This window comes from Aptenodytes patagonicus, chromosome 3 (genome assembly GCF_965638725.1).
Source record: "Aptenodytes patagonicus chromosome 3, bAptPat1.pri.cur, whole genome shotgun sequence".
Classification (NCBI taxonomy): Eukaryota; Metazoa; Chordata; class Aves; order Sphenisciformes; family Spheniscidae; genus Aptenodytes; species Aptenodytes patagonicus.
This window is the reverse complement of record NC_134951.1, coordinates 68,180,508-68,199,459: the sequence shown is the minus strand read 5'-3', so window position 1 is coordinate 68,199,459 and position 18,952 is coordinate 68,180,508. Positions and strand designations below refer to the sequence as shown.

Sequence of the window (18,952 nt, the reverse complement as noted above, 5' to 3'; positions counted from 1 at the left end):
TTTTTTTTAAAGTTACGTAGGCTTACGGGCCTGGTTTGACATCCAGATGACAGCTGTGTTCACAGCTAATTGCAAGTGTGGAAGTTCAGCTGCAGTTTCATGCGGCTCCCACTGTTGCAAATTTGAATTAAAATGAAGGCTACTGAAATGTATCACCCCTTTAGGTACTAGCCTGATTTACTGGCAGTTTCTGGATTCTGGGGCCATTCCAGACCCCCCTGGACACACTCACGCTTTGCCTCCTTTGCTAGTGTGAGTGAGGGGGACACAGTCTCAAGCGGATAGAGGATATACATCGACAAGCTCAGTGTTTCTTAATTTATCACCAACAAACAGGCATTTAATGAACCCCAAATACTTCTCTGCTGTATACCTTGGATGTCTTCTCCCCTTTGCAACAGAGCACAGCTAGGTTTAAATGATGATATCGTAAACTCGGCCCACTCTTCCCAGCCATTCCCGTACTGCCTGGCGGACACGGATATCTGTCACGTGGCAAGTCAGCTGGCTGATACAGGGGAACACCGCTGGCTGCAGGGCTGTGAAAGTTTGGTCTGGCAGGGCCTGAATCTGGTTGAGAACTGTCAGCACCATGTTGGTCCATGCCTACAAACAAATTGGATACAAAAAAAGACTCTTTAGAAGACCTTTCTAAATAGATGAGCCCATCGATTGAGGCAGAAAATAAGATATCTGGTGGTTGCAGCCTCATGAAGAGGACTGAGTAATGCCAGCATATTCATTTAATGTTCACTGTGTCTTCCTAATTCACATTCAGTACTGTAAGTCATTGTTTGACTTTGTATTGCAGGTATCATGCTCACCTTTTATTTCATCCCACAGTGAACAAAGACTTTCAAGTTTGATGCTTTCACTGATTTGTTCACTTGGACATGCAAGCAGCATGTTTAGCAACAGAGCCCACTATTTCTGCTGTGGAACTAACAAAAAGAACCTTCTTAAGCACAAAAGCATACTGACAAGAAGCATCACATTTTCAAAAGCCCTTCAGTGGGCTAGAGGCCTTAGCAGTAACCAATGAGTTCATTGTAGGTTGTTAGTTCTTAGGACTAAGTGCAGCTTTGGCCCCAGTCACAGAAGCAGAAGCACTCTTGAAAGCTGTACTAGTATATGGCCTGATAACACTTCCACCGATTTTCTTTTGATAGGACAGAATCAGGTTTTTGTCAGTGCTAGCTGCTGAAATATTCAGTCTTCATCATGATGACTTCTTTATGTAACAAAGACATTTAATGAAGAGATTATAATCATTATAATAAAAGCCATAGAAAAAATATTTATAGGTATCTTTTAAATTATTGCTATTATTATTAGCATTCTACAAGTATGTCCTACCTGTATCTGGGCCTCAGCATCCCTAACAGATATATTCAGGGAACTGACTGTGGATCCTGAGCGTGGTCTCTTCTCTTGTCTCAGGATCTCTGGACCAGCACTGAATGAATGCCTCATTTGACCTTGATCTATAAGATGTTGTGGTCGCTGGAGTATGGGCGAGTCTGGCCCCCTTGAGCCCAGGAGCTCCCCTTTCTTTTCCACTTTGACCTCTTTGGTGAAGGATGTCATGGCCTGTTGCTGCTTTCTCTTCTTGTATTCTGTCATGAGCTTGGAGATAGTTTTGTCAGTGGCTATGGTGTAGATCTTGTTGCCAGCACTCTCCCACCATTCTTTTTTCCTGGTTTGCTCTTTTTTCTCTGGTTTAGGACTTAGAGGTGGAGGTAGCAGCAACATTTCTCCACTCCCTCCTCGCGATGTCAGGCTGTCTCCCAGTTGGTCCCTGATTTGACTCCGGTCATCTTCTGATGGTGTGTCCTTCCCAGATTGCCCTCCGGTCGATGGGGTGGAGGTTTCTGAGTGAAAGGATGGTAAAACGAAGAAAGGGTCGCCTTTGAACACTGGAGGCTCCTCTACATTATTCTCCAGGTCCAGATGCATCTGAATATAGTTGTTGCACAGTTCCATACAGAGCTTATGAAGCCGCTTGATTAGCCATCCCCAGTCCGCATTGCTGACAGGTTGTACACTCAGAGATGGTATTCGAGCCCTCCACTGTCTCTTCTCCTTCCCTCGTGGGGGACTGACCTGGGCGGTTTCTTCAAAAATGTCTTCATCTTCTGAAGAACACTGCTGTGACGAGTCTGTGCTTCTCTCATCATCTTCAAAGAGGATCTTCTTCACTTGCTCTGCAGTAATGTTCTCCTGGTTTGTCAGGATTGCACAAACCAAAGCATGGAAGTAGATGTTGAAGCTCATTGCTGACTGGCGATACAAGTTGGCAGCTCCACTAATGCCAGACACTTTTTTCAGCAAACACTTCAACCCAGGTCTGGTGTCAAACTCTCTGGCTGTTCTGTAGGAGTCCAGCAGTAAGTCAAAGATGACAGCCAGGTTTTGCATGGAGATGTACCTGAGAAAACCAGCCAACTTGTTTTCTGGTACTTGTATTGTCATTTTCTCCTCCAAGTTAGAAGGGCCTTTCACAAATTCTTCCAGTAAGATGTCATATAAATTCTGGAGCAGTACTTGGTGGGACAGCAAGCTCACCACTATCGTCCTGAAAGGAATACTTGGTAAACCAAGCATGGGAAGGAAAAAAATAAAATAAAATTAAAATGGTGCATTGTGCTTTTACTAGAAGTACAGGAATACTTCATATTTTAGAATCTAACATGAAAGATGCAAATGAAAGGCCAATTTTTCAGAGCCTGGTTACAAAAAAGTGGGGGAAGATAAAGTTGTCTAGAATGGTCTTTAACCTACTCTTTCAAATACTTTCCTAGAAGGGAAGACACTTACATTGGTTAAGAAAAATAACCGTCCACAGCAAGCACACTAACGGCACTTGTGCAGAGGTGGTATTAAAACAAAGCTCTATTATAATTTTTGTCCTTTTCTCCAGAGGTGTCTAACACTGAGGGATTAAATATTCTGAGTTTCAATTTCACGGCAGCTGCAAGTACTCTCAATATTTCAGCCTGCTATAACTGAGGAATTTGTTAACACACAAGTTATGCAGCACTTGTGCCACCGGTCCCTGACTATTTTCTATTTTTGTTGCTGAACTTTGGCTAAGTTGAAATATCCTTAAAATTCCTCCACTGGCATTTCAGCCAACCTTAACTTTGCCATGACAAATTGAGGCCAAAACTAGTTCACCACTCAGTTTCCATCTCCACTAATGCCAGGAGTACTTGTTAAAAATAAAACACAAAGAGCCAACCAACCAACCAACAAAAAAACTTCTACAGAAACATCAGCAGTGCAATGGAGCATGCAAAGAAGCTTAAGTCTTGCTGAAGGCACATTCCACTGTTTGCTCTTAAGACTTCAACTTGAACACTGAGAGCCTACCATGGAAATATCTATTCCTAACCCTGTTTCTCACATGTAATACTGGGTGATTCTTAGCTGTGCTCCTGTTAGAGAGATGCTGTGAGTTGATCTAGATCTCACTGATTTTTGATTTGCACAGGGAACCCAGGAATGGCAAATTCCCCCAGCCAAAGTTTTCAGGTCATTCACTAGTACATAAGATTGAGAGGCTCACAGGCAAGGGAGGCCTGTGGAAGAAGGGGTGGGACAGGATTGTTGTTTGGTATCTCATGGATTTAAAATTATAAACTGTGAAACCTTTCTTAAGGCATTTAAAAAAACGTCTTTGCATAAGATTACAGCGGCAATGTTTTAAATGGAGCTGGTGGTCTGGTACACATAGTAATACTTGTTTTGATTTAGGGAACTATGATGGGTCACATTTCAATTAGCACTGCTATCTAGTAAGGAAGAGATTTTTCAGTTTGCTTGCAATACTGAAGTTTTAGGTCTAAGTCAAAGTGAATCTTCATGTAACATGAGATGTTCAGTTGTAGACCTTTTATTTTTTTGTTGCAAAAATTATTCTACTTTCATTAAACAATTTTTAAAAGTGATTTCAAAATACCAAAACAAAAAGTCTGGGGTTTTTTTTGAGAAATCATATCAAAACTCAGTTTTGAGAATGCAACATTTAAAAAAAATCCAGAAAACCACGTATTTTAACTCTCAAAATCTTGCCTTATGTTAATTGACTTACTTACAAAAGCACAGAAATGGTCCTGATTAAAAAAAAAAAAAAAAAAAAAGTCCTGAGACTTTTGAGAGACTACCGTATGCTGGGCCATGTAGAAGCTATAGGTCAGACAAAACTGTGCTTCTAGGGTTAATTTACCTATGTCAGTTCACTTACCATGACACAGCTGCCAGTGCCAATACATCAGTAAAATTTAATAGTCTTCTTATCTGACAGTGCTAAAATCTTAATGATTAATACATACGTTGGAGCTCTTTATGGGGAAGTAGTTTTCCGCTGAAAAATCATTAGAGGCTCTGACTCAGAAAAGCTCTTAAGAGCATGTATAAAGTTAAATGAGTGCTTGCATTGATTTCAAGAGACTAATCCTGTTTCAAAAGCAGGATCAGAATGGAGACCTGCTTTTCCTTGTAATAGCCAAAAAGTCAATTTCCAAGGACAGTTTAAAGCACTACTCAATTCCAAAAGAAACTAGAACAGAGCTATAGGTGAAAACACACAATGCCAAAGCTGGTTAAGGATAGTATTTTCTTATTCTGCCCAAAGTTTCGAACTGAAATACATTATTACTTTTTAGGAAGAAGAAAAGCTCCCTTACCCCAGCTTCCTGTGAAACGATGCAGCATTAAGGAAACAAAAGCAAAAAGGGAGAAGAGAAACCCCACTAAGGTTAAAGTAAAACTTTTGAAAGGCCACAGTCACTAGCATGCAAGACTGGCATATTACTGCACTGCTGTAGCAAATAATATGAAAAACAGTGGCACAGTCAACTTTTGAGCCCTGTTTTGATGAAAAACGAGCATTGCTGGGGTAACAGTTGCCTATTGGCATATACGCTTTTTGCAGTTGTTTAGACAAAGCGCAGTGTGAGAGCATTCAGAGTTTGTATTAATTGCAAGCTTTATTTATTTATTTGTTTAAAGACAAGCAAGACCCACGCTACCTTTATGAACGCTGCCTGTTAGATTGCATGGCCTTATGTGCCATGAGAGGGGAGTACTCCAGTCTTTTGCTTTGCCTTCATTATAACAAGAAGAATGATCTGCAAACCTTTGGATAAAGCAGGTATTTTCCCACCACGAAGGAAGGGTTTAGACTGTGATCTCAACCTTTCTTGGTCTCTGTGCAGGGCCCTGTTCTCTGAAGGCGAGGCAACAGAGCGCCTGCTCTCGGGGGAAACTTCTGTACAGCTGTGTAAGAATAGAGACATCGTGCATGGTCTTTCCTCCTGTCCATCCAAAGAAGGACCATCATATTCTGGCTCCTTGTTGCAAGCAATAGTTTAGTTTTGAATGAGAATGCCTGAAGTGGTACAGAAGCAGGTTTGGTATCTAGTAAAAGACAATTTCATGTCATGTATTACATACCTTGCAATACAAACACAAACCCTGAATGCAGAATTCTGATTCTTGGCCCTATGGATGTTACAGCAGTTGTTTAAACAACCGAGTGCAAGCAAAAAGAAATATTCTTTGACAGGATCAGATTGTCATGCAAATGCATGAGTTTCTGAGGTGGTAACTTCCACAAAAATAAAGTCCCAAGCAAAACCAACATTCCCTAGATCAGTATGTTGACAGTTTCGCAGCTGTGGATGTGGTCTCTTCAATTTATACTGCTCCAGTTTATCCATTAACTTTTTCTACCTTCTTAATCCAGTAATACTGAATTTAAAAGACCATTAGTGAAGCAGACATTATTTAATTTGCAAATATATATCATTACAAACATAACAGTACTTCCAAAGCTTTCTTCAAACTGCTGTTTTTAACTCTACTTCTTAGAGAAAAAAATCTCAACATTGGAAAGATTTTCCTAGTATTTCCTATGAGAATTCTTTTCTTAATTTAATCTGCATTTCCTCTCCTTGAAGGTTTTGTGTAACCTTATGTATCCTTCAGGTATTTGTAACCTACCAATTTTTACTATCTATTAGAAGCATTTTCCTTATTTAGCTTTCTAAGGGCCACATTATAGACCCTGACACAGGCTTGTCTATAACTGTAACAGCTCTTGCACATGTCTGCTCAGCAGTGTATGATCATGGGAACATTTGGAGAGCAGACAGTAGTAAACTATTGTCTCCTGTGTCACAAAACCTAATTTTTATTTGATCGGTGTATTTAATTTTTTTGATGAGACCTACGGAGAGGCATGGTTTGCCAGGCTCTGTTGACATCTCTGCCAGCCTGACAATATTTTTATCTTGCTTTTAATGACACAGTATTTTCCTGAGAAGATATTTTACCTCCTCTGGGTATGCCCATTTGGTTTCTTATCTGGTGGCAGGTCAATGATGAGCACACACGACTGGGCATGTTCAAACCCTTCCTTGTTGCTAGGGGTCTTTGGGGAGCACTGAGTCTCCAGCATGAAGACCTACAAAACAACAGGTTACATAAAACAATCAGTTTAGCACTTGCACTGGGTCATTGGGGGGCCTGAGAATAGGATTTCCTGCATTGTGAAAGATCTGTTATGATGACATTTTACAGCGATGGAGAGAATGCAAGGTATTGCCCCCAGGCAGACCTTCCCTGGAGCATGCTGCTTTGGTAAAACAGCCTCAGAGCCATGGGCTACCTCCAGACACCCAGCAGAGCACAGGGCAAAGGACAGGCATCTTTTTTTTTGAACTTGTATAAGGCATAATATCAAATACTGAAACAAGCTTTCTGCTGTCTGTATACTACTGTCAGAAAATATCATGTATAGCGGAGACAAGGATCTGTTTGCATAGTTAGCCTGTTGTACCTAGAAAGGTTGGTTGTTGGAAGGGTTATTTTCAGCCATGAAGACACAACAGACACCTAACCTGCAATTCTTTGGGTGGGAAATGGGGAAATAACTCTCAGTTGCTGTAGCTTTGTTTTGTAGCTTAGTAGTTGTGTCAAATCCTCACTGAGGACTCAGGGAGTGCCACTGATAGTGTCTACAAGAAAAGTATAAATGCCACATTCTCTGTTTTCTTGAGTTCTGCGTCTTTAAAATTTAATTTAAAACATTTTTTCTATTCAAAGTCTGCCACTGCCACATTATTTGTGATCACAAATCCTGGTCTGTGCATCTCAGATTTTCAAGCAGCATCAGGGTATGATTAATCAAGTCAGAAACCGACACCAAACATCTGTTGGCTCTTTTAATCCAGCTGCTTTCCCATGCTGAAACTGTCATACAGTATTTACAGTGTTATGGTACCCTGCAGGTCATTAAGTTGTCTGCTGTATTTCAAAGAACTTGTTTCACATAACCACTTTCATAAAATGAATAACCTCCATTGTAGTCAAAAGGACCCCGAGAAGGTTGTCTCCAAGCTTGCTCTGCTGATCGAGTTAGTGGTGAGTTTTAAATCATTTGTTAAATGTCAGCATTATCCTCTAGTTCTCAGTAACTCTTTCTTCTCTGCAATCTATACCCAGGTATTTATAGAGAAAAAAATCTGCATTCCTCTTCAAACTCTGCTTTGATAGGTTGAACAAATCTTGTTTTGCTAGTTTCATATCACGGTCTCTGTTCTAGTGCATTTTTTTCCCTTTGAAATTATCATTCTTTAACAGAGTAATTAAAAATATATATGACATTCTAGATGAGAATTCATAGTGCCACTACTATTTCCTTTTCTCTATCAGAAATATTTCCACTGACGTATGCTAGGGTTGCCTTTTTTAAAGATACATTACACAATAGGCTCATCATCAGTCCTCCTCAGGTACCTATGCATCTTCCCCCACCCTAGGCATTCCTAATTCCTACTTACAGGTGCACAGTTTTAAGGTTTTTTTTCTAGTTTTTGTTATCTTTTCTCAATACTACTGTTAGACAAATAAATGCTAGCCTGGCGATGAGGAAGTCTTTGCCCGTAGGGTTTGTGAGGAAGGGGGTGGTAAAGATGTACTTTCATAAGGAAAAGCTCCAAGTTTAAAAGGTTCTCTGACTTCCCTTGAAATGTCAGTGAGTACCTGTTGTGCCATGGCTCTGATTCTCCAGTATTCAGCTTCAGCACTTGGCGAGAGGGAGGGGGCTGCCACCTTCACTTCACAGGCATCTCCACTAAAGCTTTCAGAACCACTGTGGAAATAGCCCAACAGGTTCTATAGAGAGACACAACATCAGACTTTCACTGTGTGTCAAATGAAGCCAGTGACTGTAGCGTTGTCCAGCCTGTTCATGTGTAATACAAGATTCAGAGTGATTTGTCCCATTAGCATCAGCCGGTCACCTGGCATTACAACTTCTTAGGTAGTCTGGCCTGTGATGAGGATTTTTTTGTTACAAGAAAGATAGTGAGTTGAGAAATAATCTATATGGAGCACGCGGCTACAGGATCAAGAAAGCAGCTTTGTCTTCTGTCTAGTTTTAGCCAACCCAGAGGAAGAAATAGATCAAAAGTTAAGTTTTCACCTACTAAACTCTCTGATTTCATACCGGCAAGGCAATTTAAAGTAAGTCTGGACTATTAGTGACTAGTGTTGTCTGCACATGTTTAGAAAAACTGATTTCAATCTCCATTGTTGATCCAACACCTTTCATTGTGAGTGAATTGACAAAATAACAAAAGCTACCACATAATCCTTATGCTTCTTTTCTTGGCTCTGTACCCAAAAACTTTTCAGAAAAAGGAAAAGCGACCTGTCAAAAGTTAGTGAGTCTATAACTAGTGTGATTACATTTTGACTGTCAGCAAAAAGGCAGTTTACCTTTACCGGCTCCAGCGTGGCAGAGAACGCATCCTGCAGGGCACAACACGCAAGCCTCCACATCTCTTCAGTAAAAACAGGCCCTGCGGTCACTAACACATACCTGCAAGGACACAGGAAAATGTTACCATGTTCAAGAAGGAACTAGACAATTCTTGCTTCTAATGGGAGAAGGTTGAAAACAGAACAAAAGGCCTACTCAGTAGCTAGCTAATGATATCGAATCTCCTCAGCTATTACCCTGACCTATTTTGTAATTACACTGTAGTTTTGACTTTTTTTTTCCTTTGCTTTTCCTCTTTAAGTAGTCATCGTGCCAGGATAAGAACCACACGTCTAAGTATATAATGTAGTGCTTATTTTGATTATTTGACTGTAATAACCTGAAGACTGTGAAAGGTATTAATTACCTCTGAAGACCTGTGAATTCCAACAGAAAGACCCTTGATTATTTTTCCTAAGGACTAATTATTGACTAACTGCATATAAGTAATGTACAAGTGCTTTTTATGGGAATGATACACATAGCAATGCCTAAAATCACAGGTTCTGAAGCAGACAGAAAACAGCAAGAAAAGGTTAGTAAGTCTAAAATTCATTATTCAAATAACAAGAGATAGATAGATTGTAGACTTCTTTTGAGATGTTAGCTAACTTAATCAGTCCACAAGTTCTTCAAAGATATAAAGACATCTTTTTTTAGAATATGCTAACAGAGTAAATAGACTGTGTTACCTGATACAAGAGCAGCCAACTCTGGAAATAATTTCTGTTGGTTCTGCTACACAGGCTACCAGCAACTTGAAAAGATCTTTCAGCATAGTATTGATCATATTTTCATAACCAATATCTATAAGAAAAAGACACAGACTTGTTTTAACATCATTGCCTTTTCATTCTAATTAGAGATAAACAGTCTTGCTACACTTACTGCTATTCAGAGACTTTGCAAAACCAAATCTTTTTATGCAGGTATCACCAGAGTTCAATTTTGAAACATGCATCATGTCAAACTGAAGTAAGAACAGTCCTTTTGATGTCAACAATATAAAATGTCTGGGCTTAAGTGGTACTGGAGAAATTCTATTAGATCCTGTTTCTGAATATTCTAGTTCTTTATGATTAAAGTCTTAGTATCTTCTTTTGGAAAGTATAATATAGACTGTGACGATTTAATTTTGAAGATAGCCCTGCTCTGAGCAGAGGCTGGACTAAATAACTTCCCTAGGTCCCTTACAAGTTAATTTTTTCCATAATTCTAAACCCTATAAAGAAAGAAAAACAAACCCAAACAAAGAGAAATTTTCAACCCTCTTCCTCTTATTTTATGCTTGAGTAACCAAAAAACAATGAAACCATCTCCCAAGTAGCTATTCGGTAACATGCCACTGATGACTGTCAGTAGATGTGACAGCGCAATGACATACCTGAGTGTATGAAATTTTGAATGTGCTCCACTACGAGTTCACAGGAAAGGCCAATGGCATGCTTGAAATTAGCAGATGCCACATCCCAGTAAGAATGGTCACCATGGCTGCGATGGAGCCAAAGAGACATCGTGGGAAGAAGAAGATGTACAACTGCATAAATGCCAAATCCTGGGCCTTAAAATAAACACAATGATGGTTGTATATTTTTGCTTACAAAGCCTACATGCACAGTAAATTTGCTAAGTTGTTCCAAGCTTGACGCCAGGGGCAGTGCTAAAGAAAGCAGGTTCTGAAACGTTTTTTGTTTTGTGGGATGAGAGGGGTAAGCAGTTTTGGATCTAGTTGTGAGGTAGTATACGAACATTTAGCCAACTGTTTACCTGCTGTTTTTCCCAGCAGGTCTACAGGACGATATAATTTTCTTTTTCCATTTCCTGGACACCAGGCAAACGTTTTCTGTGGCTAGGACGTGAATAGAGTACTGCACCTCTTTCTTTGTGCACTAAATGTAAAAGTGTAACATACTCTTACAAGATGCCTTTTGTCAACATAGAACAATGCACTAACTGGAACAACAGATCATGCTCTGAGAAAATCCCTTTCTACTTGAGAATGCCTCTGTGCAGCTCTAGCGTGAGTAACACACTTTACAGAAGTGGTTTAGGATTCTAAGAATTTCAGGTCAGGGCTCTACTAGCTCATGTTTTATCAAGCCCTTTCATTACCAGGTGTCTTGGCAACATCCCTCAGCAATTCAAAGAGCAGATCCAAAGTAGGAGGCTGGTGCTGACGGGGACAGTTGGATATGGCAGTTGTTAATTCTTCCAGCAGAATAATCCAGACATTGATAAGGCCTACAAGTAAGGAAACAAAGATTAAAAGCCATGAGTGAGATACTGCATTGACCACAGGTGGAACTTGCCCTCAGAAAGTGATGGAGGCTAAGAAATTAATTAACTTAAAGATCATGTGTTCTTGCACGTTCACTGTTGCTGTGTAATGGTTGTGGGCAGTATCAATTTTTGAAATGATGGTCTCCTTTTCTTTCCCTTTTTATTAAGTTTGTATTTTGTCCCATCCTTCCTCCTCCACGTACATTTTGTTCTGGTCTTCTTTCTTAGTTTACTACTCTCACTAGTCCAGTCTCTTTAACCTTGGGGGTTTTTAAATTTTTTTAATGGGACATTTTACATATCTCACTACCGTTGCAAATGCTGCCCAGAATGGTTTGTACCCATTTAGGTTATGCTTTTAGGTAAGGATCCTCAGGTGACTAGCCATAATTTAAGTGTCTTTATTTGGTACCCAGAACTGAACAGTAATAATGCCTCATGAAGTATCATCAGGCTGTCTCACATGTCATCTTCAGAAATTAGGAGGTCACAGATAGGAGAGTATTAAATGTGGATATGGCAGAGCTGGACAACTACCAGAACAGCAGTTAGGATACAGGTAGTACTGTGAGTTCATATCTACATTAGCAAACATGTATCCCTAAAAGATTATGGGATACAACTAGTTTTCAATACAATTTTGAAGATGGTTAGGAATTGCTGCCCTTTGATTTTTCACAGATCACTTAAGTACTTGCCCATGATATTATGAATGACTAGAAGGATCCTGCATATTACACTCACAATGCTCTTGCAATGTATAGCGTTATTCTTGAGTTAAGTCTCCTTAAAAGGCTATGGGTGTATTAGGCTAAAATGGATTTTACTTTGGTTCACTAATAAGCCCTTCTCTGCCACTGGTAGCCATGCTGATGTAGTCTGTGACTGCATGATGCTTGCTGGCTAATTATGTTCCAAAAGCAATAAAAAAAGCTGCAAGGGAACTTTGTTTAAGATGCACTGAGTTTGCTGACTGCAGAAGTCTTCCTGAGAATCAAGGAAAACACAGTGAAATCATTACTTATTAACTGGGTTGATTATTTATTCACACCACTTCCACAGGGCAGTACATATGGTAACACTGTTTGGAGTCATATAGACTTTAATGATGTTTCTAGATAAGGAAACAGCGCAAATCACTCAGCACGAAATCTGGGTATCTTCAAATCTGGAAGAACTGAGTATCTTTTAGAAACACCCTCTTGAAGAGTTTGGCATGAAATCAAATACGCTATGAAAATACACTGCACCACCATATGGCAAAGTAGGCTAAAACATTTTGCCCCATCTTGATACTGACTTTCAGCACTAAAGTGCCAGGTGAAGCACTGTCTTCTCTCTTTGTAAAGTCATTTGCCTAGCAATGTTCTAATACCGTTACCAGCTAAATAAAAATTGGGTGAAAGTTTCAGTGCTTAGCTCTGACAAGAACCAGATCAGAAGGTTTCTTTGCTGCAGGGTGGCATTTCTATTTACAGCAAGCAAGACATTGATAGGCAGAGCCACTTCAGAACAGTAGGCAAGTGGTGCTCACCTGAGGTGGGGAGACCCTAGGTCAAGTCCCAAGCCTGACTCAAAGCAGAGACTTCAGTGACTTGGGTCTCCCACATCTCAGGTGAACATCCTAAAGTTTCCAGAGAGAAAAAAAAAAACCAAACATAGAAAGAAGAAAGTAAAAGCTTTGGCTTTTTTTTTTTTTTTTTTTTTTTAAACCAGGACTTGTGGTTTGCTTTTTTCAGAGAGCAGCTTTTCTCTCCTTTATCCAGGGTAGCAGTGGAACAGGACAATACATGTGGTGGAAGAGCCTAAATAAAAGTAGGTACCAAGAGTCATTCTGGTAAGGCATATGAATGAAATGCATTGGAGTCAGCCTGCTTTCTGCCTGGTTGGAGCTGGCTCTTCACAGAGGCAGGCATGTTGCAACAGCTCAGTAGTTCAGATATTCAGAAGCGACTGTACTGCTTCAAAGGGCCATCATGAGTCCAGAAGCAGTAGGGCTGCATTCCTCTACCGCTTGGCTCCACACAGATCTAGTTCATCAAACACCTGATTAATCCACAACCCATATAAGCCACATAAATAATCAGGAGACAAATGCTGCTTGTTTTTCTGGAGGTCGTGGTGCTTTTTATGGACTTCAGAAATACACCATTTAGTTCAACACACCACAGTACATAAGTTTGGAAACATATTTAAACAAGTATTCTTTATCTTTCTAAACTCTAAACTTTCTAAACTCTAAACTCTAACTCAACACCAGTATTTTTTCTGTTAAAGGCAGGCCTGCCAATACCAACCTTACAAGGTTTTCACTCCTTTACTTCAGCTGTGGTCTAGAAAGTATTTTTGTGTTAGCTCTCAGAAATATATACTGGTATATATTTCTGGTATATTACTGGTATATATATATTCTGGTTATATATATAATATATATATAATATAATATTAATATATATAATATTAATATAATAATATCAATATATAATATAATATATATATATATTCTGGTTATATATATTACTGGTATATATATATTCTGGTATATTACTGGTATATATACTGGTATATATTTCTGCTTTCAATGCACTTACCAGTGTCGTCATCACAGTCAGAAAGGATGCACTCAATACCGTCCTCACTGCTGGCTGACTGTTCCTGCACTCTTCGAGGCAAGTTAACCAGCCGGCCACTGAGGAAGATGGGTTTCAAGGGCATTTTATAGATTTTGGCTAACAACTGGGCGGGGGGGAGGAGAGAGAGAGAGAAAGAAAAAGAGAAGAAAAGATAAATATATATGGGAAAGTTTGTAAAAGCTATCACATACAACACAGGTATGTAAAATAAAATAAAAGCTATGAAAGCAGCATAATGTCAGCATCTGTTCTGTTCATCCAGCAATAGTGTAAACGAAAAACACAACTAGAGGCCAGAAGTCTTCTGTTCATTGACAAGTAAGGGGTCGGGGGGAGAAAGACAGGGAGAAAAGCAATTTAAATAACACATTTTTGGGAAGGGAGCGTGCTCCCTCCTCATTTGTGAAAGACAAATGTTACTACTTACTGATTGCACCTATGACCTAAGAAGCTCCAATAGCTGTACACAGAGCATTTTGGAGCTCTGAAGGACTAAGTAAATACTGATAAAAGGACCTGTACAGGTTTACTTCAGGGCTTCATTGCCTGGGTTGTGCATTACACAACAAATACAAACTTTGCAGAATTGTGCTATAGCTGGGATGCTACCAGTATTTTACCAGGCCTTTCTAAAGTAAACCATGTATTTGCAATATACAGACAGGATTTCTTTTTAGTCATTCCTGTTTTTCTTCTACTGGGAAGTTAAAAGCTACAACAAGATAAAAATGGCTGCTTCTTTTGAAGAGGAGAAAATATTTCTGCCTCACTGTGGACTGGGGTTTGTAAGGATGAGGAAGAGTGATGTGATGCACATAGTGTATAGATAGAACATACAGTAGATATACACATAGATATTCACTAATTTTTTTTAGGTGAAGAAGATAGCAAGTACGATTTGATATGTCAGCTGTTTATTATTCTGAGCTGTCTTATTCCTTCCTTTTCCTCTCAGTCTGTGTACTGAATCCACCCGTTATCTCTGAATCTAGATATTAAGTCCTTTCAGCTATGGTAATATCCTTTGTTATGCATTTGTATTGTACCCAGAAAAAACATGGCCTGGGTCCAACAAAAAGACCTGCTGGTACTACAGAAATACAAACAACATTATAAAATCAGACAAAAACCATCCTAATAACCCTGGATAATAATCTGTGCTGTGTGCAAGGAGATTACAGGAAACATACCAACATTCTAATTTGTTAGAGATTTGCCCTGAGCTTCAGATACGTTTTCATGGTACAGATAAGCTGCTGCTGCATTCTAGAGGGTGTAACCTGTTGCTGCTCTTAAGATCTGAGAATTCTCAAGGGTTTTGGTTTTTTTTTTTCCTCTTTCATTCCCAACACTGTTTACAGTAACTGTTTAAATAAGAATGAATGTAGCTTTGAATATGTTACAACTAGGTTTTGAACATTCACATTTTCCCACATGCTCCTTGGGTCTGAGTGTTTTTATCTCCTTAGTTTTCCCACCATTAGTTGGCCTAGAAGGTATAAGAGTCCTTCAGATCACCACTCTCCATCTGGCAGTGCAGGTTATTACCATCAGGCTTACCACAGATTCTGTTGTGTTCATGCAAACCATCTAATCATTGATGCAAAGCCTGGAGGTTAGAACAGTTCCTAGGCCAGGTTAGTACCTGTATAAGATTGTTCATCGTACCTGAGAACATCTCCTGAGGTAATCAAGCGCGGGAAGGCACAAGTCTGTAGATGCAGATCCTGATCCTGGCACACAGTCACCCATCTCCTTGCAATCTATTTCCCCTGGGGACAGGAAAGGCAGCATTGGGAAGGACAGAAGAAGAGAAACAAATGTAGCATTAGTTTTCCTTTTTCATTCAGTTGTGCCCTAATGTCTAAATAGAATCCAGAAAACATCCTTTGTTTGATCTTACTATATGACAACCAAATGACTCTCATACAAACAATACAGTAATATTGGTCACAGTTTATACATGCCTATTTAATAACTCTTTAGTAGAGCCTTTGGGAGTTCTTATAATCATACCTTATAGTCATCTGTCATATTGACTCCATTTCACTTTTTTCCATGGGTATATGAATTACTTGTTCATATTCAACCTTTGCTCAATTAATATACTCATTTTTTTCTATTCATTTGCACCCCAGTGCCCTCGAAAATTCTTCTACCACAAGTTCTTCCTTTTAGTTTATTTACTCTTTAAATACACCATTTTATATTTTGTGCTACAATATTTCCTTCTGCTGTCTAATTCAGGTGTCAAGGTCTCACAGTTTGAACTGTATGATATCCTCAGGCTCTAGTGTCTCAATATCACAGGTATTACTAACTCTGTGGCATCAGCAGACTCCTACTTTTAGGTCACCTTCACTAAGTGTATTAAATAAGCAGATCAGTTCCAAGGCATCCTGTTGCAGAGCTCCTCTCTGCATAACTCCATTCACTCTAGCATTTTCCCTGTCTGCACAGTCTGTTTTCCTCTCCTCTCAGCCAATGTTCTGCCCACCCTAGAATACTTGGCTCATAACCATTTTTCCAGTTTAGCCAAATACTTCCCATTCAGTGCCAAATCTGAAGCTTTACTAAATGCCTATATATATTAACATTTTATTGCCTTAAACCTATTCCTCTCATAAAAACCACAATATAAGTATTAAATCCTTTTATTAAGTCCTACTGTATTCTCCTTTCACTACATTTATTTGCTTTTTCTATGACCTTAACTATTCCCTCCATAATGTATTTTAAGTCTTGTCTACTATTGAGATCAGCCAAGTCAGCCAGCGAAGTTTGAATCCTTTAGTTTTATGTTAAAACGCACATAAATGGTAGCATATTTGCTATTGCTCAGTACTGAAGTATCCCATAGTCCTACTACCTTTAATACAAAAAAAGATATTGCTTTTTGACATGTAACCATAAAGGGGACTTATCTCATGAAAGTAAGAAACCTAAAGAAATGTAAGACAGGCTTTTAAGTTCTCCAGAAGGAACACGAGTTCCCTCTACTGGTACTGGACGTGCAAGTTTGTTTCTCTTTTGTAGTAATAATTACAATTCCGGTCTGTCATCACAAGCTGAATTCTGTCCCCATTCAAATCGATGGTGAAATAGCTTAATAAGACAAGAGTAACATTAAAGACTAGATCTGCTGCAGTTAGGTGCTTCATTTAAAACAAAGGGAGGCACTTACAGACCTAGATACCTCTGTGAATTAATATACATATAAAAAAAAAAAAGCCCCATTTTACCACTCATTAGAATTTTTGCAATTTACATAAGGGGGGGGAGGGGGAATCATTGCAACAGTGTCATGGTTTAGCCCCAGCTGGCAACTAAGCACCACACAGCCGGTGGGATGGAGGAGAGAATCAGAAGAGTAAAAGTGAGAAAAATTGTGGGTTGAGATAAAGACACTTTAATAGGTAAAGCAAAAGCCGCGCACACAAGCAAAGCAAAACAAGGAATTCATTCACTGCTTCCCATCGGCAGGCAGGTGTTCAGCCATCTCCAGGAAAGCAGGGCTCCATCATGCCTAACGGTTACTTGGGAAGACAAACGCCATCACTCTGAACGTCCCCCCTTCCTTCTTTCCCCAGCTTTATATGCTGAGCATGACGTCATATCACCATATGACGAATATGGAATATCCCTTTGGTCAGTTGGGGTCAGCTGTCCCGGCTGCATCCCCTCCCAACTTCTTGTGCACCCCCAGCCTACTCGCTGGTGGGGTGGGGTGAGAAGCAGAAAAGGCCTTGACTCTGTGTAAGCACTGCTCAGCAATAATGAAAACATCCCTGTGTTATCAACACTGTTTCCAGCACAAATGCAAAACATAGCCCCATACTAGCTACTATGAAGAAAATTAACTCCATCCCAGCCAAAACCAGCACACACAGTTCAATGAAAAGTGTCAAATTCTAATGATCAAGGCAAGCCAGGGAACACGAACATGGGGGGAGAATGACCACCAAACTTCAGAACACAGGCAAATGGTGTTGGAAGCACCACAAGTAATCTACAGGGTCACCTTGACTTGACATGCCTGGTCTCCGCTGCCCTCAGTAACACAACAAAAAAAATAACCGTGGGGACAGAGTGTTGTTAGTTGCAATGCTCACGATCTCACTGAAGGTTCAGCAGGTTTTCAGCACTGCATATGCCAAACTACTGCTGCTGAGGTGGGCAGGGGTAGAAAGGAGCCATGTGGCTTTGACCACTGAACATAAAACATGCCCTGTTCTGTTGCAGAAAAATCCATGCTGTCACTGCACAATGCCAGGCCATTTCTGCAATACTCTGTTTTTTGTTTTGATGGGTTTTTTTTATTAAATGAATGTAAGCAAGTCCTGATGCAAATTAAGATCAAATGAAGCAGACATTTAATAGTGAGATGCATCTTTGCTGCTATAACAACATGAAGAATTGATAGCATTAAAAATGTTTCTGAAATAATCCCTTGGTCTTGATTTTATTTTATTTTTTTAAAGCATTCTGGACTCGATTTCTTCACTGCCTCTCTCTTCCCTACCATACTATGTATTACATAACTGAATTCTCCTCTTCTGCAGGATCAAGTTTGACATATCACGACTTAATAGGATAAAAGGAAAATAAAAATATTTACCCAGTCCTTTGACAAACTTCATAAGGCACATAATATAACTGGTGGCGGCATTGGCAAAGACCTGGATGCTGTCTGTGTTTAGAAATGCTTCAAAGACATCAAACACCGGAGCCTGGCGTTTCCCTGTGGAAATAACAAGATGAGAACTCTTCCCCATCCCCCATAAAGGTGATTTTCCAACAGTTTTTCAACAATTTAATTGAATCTGTAGAATCTCTTCTATTGTGGGCAGACAGAAATTATCTTAGAAGTAAAACCTTCTCTTGCTCCTGAGGCAACTCATGTAGCCCTTCACAGGAAGTAATACAGACTCCCTCCTTTGCCTTATCTATGAAAAATATCAGCTTATGCCTGCCCAAATGGTAAGAGCAGGTTTGAGCTCTTGAACTCAGCTCAGTAGCTAACACTTCTGTTTGGTGGATGTTTCTGGTTTAGTTCTTGATAACTGCCAAGATGACAGCAGTCACACGGAAAACTATTCAGACTATACAGTAAGAAAATAGCCTTGCTTTCCCAAGTAGATTATCAGCCTTCAAAAGCTGTATACGCTTCCATTTTGCCATCGATCATAACAGATCTGAAAGACAAAAT

General features: G+C 39.6%; 1 protein-coding gene across 7 annotated transcripts in view; it reads right to left on the bottom strand.

The window, feature by feature from the left end:
* Window positions 1-310: 310 nt before the first annotated feature.
* Window positions 311-18,952, bottom strand: part of ARFGEF3 (ARFGEF family member 3) — a 94,127-nt gene continuing 75,485 nt past the window's right edge. For 6 of the 7 annotated variants that reach the window (XM_076333696.1, XM_076333697.1, XM_076333698.1 and 3 more), the window contains 11 exons: window positions 18,362-18,484; window positions 15,412-15,515; window positions 13,702-13,846; window positions 10,943-11,071; window positions 10,215-10,391; window positions 9,523-9,637; window positions 8,788-8,890; window positions 8,050-8,181; window positions 6,339-6,469; window positions 1,357-2,587; window positions 311-606 (listed from right to left, as the gene is read on the bottom strand). In XM_076333696.1, the coding sequence (XP_076189811.1) occupies window positions 415-606; window positions 1,357-2,587; window positions 6,339-6,469; window positions 8,050-8,181; window positions 8,788-8,890; window positions 9,523-9,637; window positions 10,215-10,391; window positions 10,943-11,071; window positions 13,702-13,846; window positions 15,412-15,515; window positions 18,362-18,484 (2,582 nt within the window). In that variant the 3' untranslated portion in view covers window positions 311-414. Of the gene's footprint in view, window positions 607-1,356; window positions 2,588-5,354; window positions 5,422-6,338; window positions 6,470-8,049; window positions 8,182-8,787; window positions 8,891-9,522; window positions 9,638-10,214; window positions 10,392-10,942; window positions 11,072-13,701; window positions 13,847-15,411; window positions 15,516-18,361; window positions 18,485-18,952 lie in introns of those variants that run through there. The other variant, XM_076333702.1, reaches the window with a different exon arrangement.